The sequence below is a fragment of the Grammomys surdaster genome, unplaced genomic scaffold (assembly GCF_004785775.1).
Source record: "Grammomys surdaster isolate TR1022 unplaced genomic scaffold, NIH_TR_1.0 126884, whole genome shotgun sequence".
Taxonomy (NCBI): Eukaryota; Metazoa; Chordata; class Mammalia; order Rodentia; family Muridae; genus Grammomys; species Grammomys surdaster.
In genome coordinates this window covers 1-4,883 of record NW_021621670.1, presented here as the reverse complement: position 1 = coordinate 4,883, position 4,883 = coordinate 1, and the positions used below count along the sequence as shown (strand labels likewise).

Genomic DNA, 4,883 nt, shown 5'->3' with positions numbered 1-4,883 from the left:
TGCCTCCCACCACCTCAACTAGACATCAAAACTGATCTTTTAACTAAAAAGCTTGCTGCTAAATGTACAAGCAGGGCAAAATTTCAAGCAAAACTCACAAACACATGGGCTGACAAGCTGCCACTCAGACTTCTATCAGTGCAAACCATGAACTGGGCAATGGGAAGAGACCTCATTGGGCTGCAGGAGAAAGGAGAAGGCCACATGCCACCCAGACAACTGACAATGAGAAGCTCTCATCTGATATTTGCATTTGGCTTTACTCTCTGCAAGGTAATTTTTACCTGAGAGGACACATGACCCCTGCACAACTCCTGTCACAAGACCTAGAACTTTCTCAAACCTCTGTATACCAACCCACCTATTATAAGATCATGCAAGTGTGTGATGTGTAATTCACCTGTTACCCTTACTAGACTGTCGCTGTAAGAAGAGTAGCAAGATAGACTTGTCAATAATTCAGTGTCTCCCAAGAGTTGAACTACTGAGAATACTTGTGCATAGACAGAGTAATGAAGAACTAAAGTCCGTGAAGTGGGTGGCTGGTTGGGGGTGTGGATTTGAAAGACGGTGGATCAATGCAAAGATGGATTCAATGCGCAAATGATATCAGACAGTATTAGTCTGAATAAGGTGCTTATCCGTACCTTATCCTGCTGTTGTTGATTTGGGAGGTTGTTGGTCTTCTGCTGTTCATCTTCAACATTCAGGTTCAACTCAGTCAAGTACTGTTGGAGAAGGTACGAATCAGCCTGTACTTCCTTGCAATCCTGCCTCACTTTGACCAATGACTTCTTTACGACAGAGGACTGCAACAGGAGCCGACTTTGCAGGTTTCTGGAAACACACTAAGGTTATTAAGATCCTGCAACCTCCTCCTCCCATTCCTACTTATAGGTTCCATTACCCCATCAAGACCCAGGTTCCCATGAAGACATAGTACAATATATTTCAATATATCCATGACACTGCACAAACAGCAAACAGCCAATGCAGGTAAGAATTAATCATGTCTGTAGCCCAAACACAAATAAGGCACCATGTCTCCCCAAAAGAAAGAGGTATCACCATCTATCTGCCTCTCCAAAGAAAGAGGAATCTCCATGGCAGCCCAGTGTATTGCAGCAACATCAAGTAGTAGGGTGCAAATACCCTCATTGGAGGTCAGGAGAACTAAGAGGAGGGCATTCTATCCACGTGTTCCATCACACTCACATCTGTAAAACCCTGCCTGAGCCCCATAGGTCCAGTTATGCAAAAGAACCCTCTCATTTTGTTATCTTAGAGGCTCCTGAGGATGACCAGATAACCCTGCGAGGACTAAGGTTCTCTTACAGATTGAAGAAAACTGAGTCCAAAAGGCCCAAGGTACACTGAAGGCTAAAAAGCAGAAGGGATAGAACCAGACCTGGAGACTCTCCATTCCAGTTCAAAGGAATGCAGAAATGGCCATTGTACAAGTGGTAGCCTCCATGACCTGCACTTACCTATAGAAGTTAATCTCCTTCTTGTGCTCCTGGACGTTCTCACAGAACTCAGTGTTCTCCATCTCTAATTTGTTCAGAAATGACATGACCGTCTTCTCCTTTAACTTCAGTTTTTCATACAGTGGATTTTGCCTGTAATAGGGTCTGGCCCCAGTAAGACAGAACTCCATGAACATGGGCTTTTAGGAACACATGAACTCAGGCTGGGTCCTGTCCTACCCTACTCCTGGAAGGCCAATTCCTTCATTCTACATACGGGGATCTTCTCCAGCTTTGGAAACTTGTTATCCTGGCCCAGGACAGCAGAAGTTTGGCATCCAGATGGAGGGTGCCCTGGCTCTCTGTGTCCACTCAGCTGGCCTGAACTGGAGGTCTAGCAGCTTATGCTCTAAAGAGACTAGGCCACAGGTCCTTGACCACCAGAAACCTGTGATTATATATTTCCTAATTTCAAAACAGGGACTCTAAATCCTCCATAACTAATAGTGTGGAGACATTCATTGCACATAATTCTGGAGATGAGACCAGTCATCAACACAGTTTTCTAGTCTGTCAAAGAGATACAAATGTACAGACAAATGGCACCACAGAGGCAATGAGAGTGCTGTTTACATGAGCGGATCCCAGACCTCAGGAGTCACATCACCTTTAAACTGTTATACAGGTCAAGCCACAGGCCAAAACACAGAACCCTAGTTCCCAAAGAGTGGAAGGAAATACACACCTAGTATATGTCTGCACATACATATGCATGTGTACACACACAAGCACACACACAAGGAAAAGTAAAAGGAAACAGAATCAGAGAATGAGAAAGAGAGAGATACAGCAATGGAGAGAGAACAATCAGAATCTGAAGAAATTCATTCAGCATTCCTGTCTCAGAGTATAAGGCACACAGACAAAGGCATAATCTTCAGGCCTCCTAGTCAAGCACTGAGGTGAACAGTGTGGGGCCAGCTGCTTCCAGGACCTTCCAGCCCTCAGTTAAGCACCAGGTAAGTACAAAGTGTCACCACAAACTTACTGCATCTGTCAAGGACTTTACAAATGCATGTTGTGCACTCACTTGCCACGGCCCACATTCAGAATTCTTTACTCAGACCACAAGTTCAACATTTCAGTTGGAGGAAGCAGAAGAGTCCCTTTCCCTTCTCGCTCCTGAACAAGCTTCAGGTTCAACCTCTCCTCTAAGAAGCACTTAGGGGTATAAAGTTGGGCACAGGGACTCTGTGGAGGTACTGCTTCCCAGAACTCACAACCTTAAAAGGATAAGATGAGGGTGACATTGCAGATGTCAGACTGACACCAAAGTGTTTGGAGCAATGAGTACCTCTTGTTCATGGATCCCTCTGTGACATAGATCAAGCGGTCTCTCAGCTCGTTTCTCTCCTGGGTACTGAGCCCCAGCTCTTTGGTCAGTCTCTTTTCCTCCTTCTTGGCCTCTTTCCTGCTTAGGACAGTTGCATGGTGTGATGTCCATCTGCCAGCCACTGTAGTCAGAAGAACATAAGTAAATTACCCCCAAGAGAATGCAGAGAGTTTAGACAGAACACCCTGAGGTTAAACAGAAAGAGACCATGCCTGGAAACCAGTGACACCACAAAGAGTTTGGTCCAGGCTTGAGATACCACCTAAGTGAATCTCAGCTTTCCCTTCACTCTATAGAGACCAGGAGATGAAAGCAGCCAGGTGTTTCCTCTGTCTCCCTACACATGCTTATGATGACCCCAGAGATTGGTTCTCTACAAGTATTGTCAGTTTTACAAGGTGCAACTTGGCTTTAGACCCCTCAATCTTGTGGTTTCACAAGTCAGATGGAAAATGAACTAACCCCAAGAACATGAGTGATAAAGGTTGTCAGATGTCCTACCCTGTTACTCAAGGCCCAGTAGTTTGGACTAAAATTCATAGAGGGGGAGACCATTATCAACATACTGGTCAATTCCCCCTACTGAAACACCAAACACCCCAGAGATGGCAATAGGGTTCATTGTCTGAGTGTATCAACACTGAAAATTGTTTGGTTACAGGAGACAAATGCCTGCCACCCACAATGGGTGATAAAGAAAGCTAAGGTGGGTACAGTCAGGGAGATGTGGTCAGAGGAGTCCTGAGAACATAAGGCCATGGCCAGGAGCACAGTTCTTTCCCTGGTACTACTGTCAGATAGCCACTGAAGCTAAAAAACAAAAACAAAACCAAAACAAAAACACCAAAGCCATGCCAGTGATGTGCAGTGATGCCCTTGCATAAATTGGCATAGGTTAGACCCTCTGTGACTCTTGATGGTTTCATTTTGTCCTCATGTAAAAACCACAAAACCCAGTCAAAGTAAAGACTTGGTGTTTGAAATACATGCTTTGGCCTTGCCATCACCTGCCTTAAGGGATGGAGAAAGTCATATTCTGAAATCCTTGATGTTTAAGTATTGTGATAATCATGGAAATTCTTTTGCTTCCCAGTGAAGTCAGTTTCTGTGCCCAAATTGCTAGGAAGGCCAGCTCAGGCCACCCCTGACAGGAAGCTCAACATCCCCTTCCCAGGACTTACTCCACATTCCCCAAGACCACCTTCTTCGTCCTTCATTACTCTCAGATGAAAGTCCAGCTACTTTCTGCCTCTCTCTAGTTTCTGTCACCTCCATCTCTGCTCTTCCAAAAAGTCTCCTCAGTCGGGAAATCATGTCTAGGGACATATGCTGTAGACACTGACTGAGAGAGCTCAGTGCACTTGGTGTCACTACAACACTGGTGACATCACAAGGGATGCCAAGAACTCTCCAGGATACAATGGAATGTCCAAAGAAGCGGCTGCTGATGTCATGGGGAACACCCTTTGCCTCCCTGCTAATTTTCTCCCTGTACAGGTAGGAAGCTGAGGCATCCTTATAAGGGTGTTTTCTTGGTCACAGACATTGGGAACCTCCACTTTCCAAAGCCAGAGTTTGCTCTAGACTTGATCAGAAACACCTAAGTCATTTTTTTTTTCTGAATTTAACTGACTGTTTCCCTTCAGACCTTGCCCAGGAATGTCTCATCCTACCTCAAGATTTCACAAGTCAGCAATATTAGCCATTAAAAACTGCTCAAAATCACATCAGGAAGAATGTGGAGGAGGAAATATCTCCTGTCTCATCATGTAGAGATGCTTGAAATCACATCCTGGAAGAGCCTGAAGGGCAGGTACAAAAATTTGTCCTATCTACAAGAAATGCAGGATCTACGATGGAGCAGACTGAGGGAACAGCCAACCAATAACTGGTCCAGCTTCAGACACATCCCAAGTACAAGCACCAATTCCAGACATTGTTAATGATACTCTGTTTTGCTTGCAGATAGGAGTCTAGCATAACTGTTTTCTGAAAGGCTCCACCCAGCACAAAAATATACAAAG

General features: G+C 44.9%; 1 protein-coding gene across 1 annotated transcript; it reads right to left on the bottom strand.

Moving 5' to 3' along the window:
• Positions 1-575: 575 nt before the first annotated feature.
• Positions 576-4,237, bottom strand: LOC114615541 (disks large homolog 5-like). Its single transcript, XM_028761224.1, has 4 exons — positions 4,041-4,237; positions 2,821-2,980; positions 1,488-1,631; positions 576-837 (listed from the first exon to the last, which is right to left on the bottom strand). Exons 1-4 carry the CDS (start codon positions 4,183-4,185, stop codon positions 576-578), a joined length of 711 nt encoding a protein of 236 aa, XP_028617057.1. The 5' UTR covers positions 4,186-4,237.
• Positions 4,238-4,883: the final 646 nt, after the last annotated feature.

Coding starts and splice junctions, on each gene's coding strand:
- LOC114615541 (XM_028761224.1), bottom strand. CDS start 4,185: ATGTCCCTAGACATGATTTCCCGACTGAGGAGACTTTTTGGAAGAGCA. Junction 1,632..2,820: donor GAGGGATCCATGAACAAGAG/GTACTCATTGCT, acceptor TACTGGGGCCAG/ACCCTATTACAGGCAAAATC. Junction 838..1,487: donor AAGGAGATTAACTTCTATAG/GTAAGTGCAGGT, acceptor GTGTGTTTCCAG/AAACCTGCAAAGTCGGCTCC.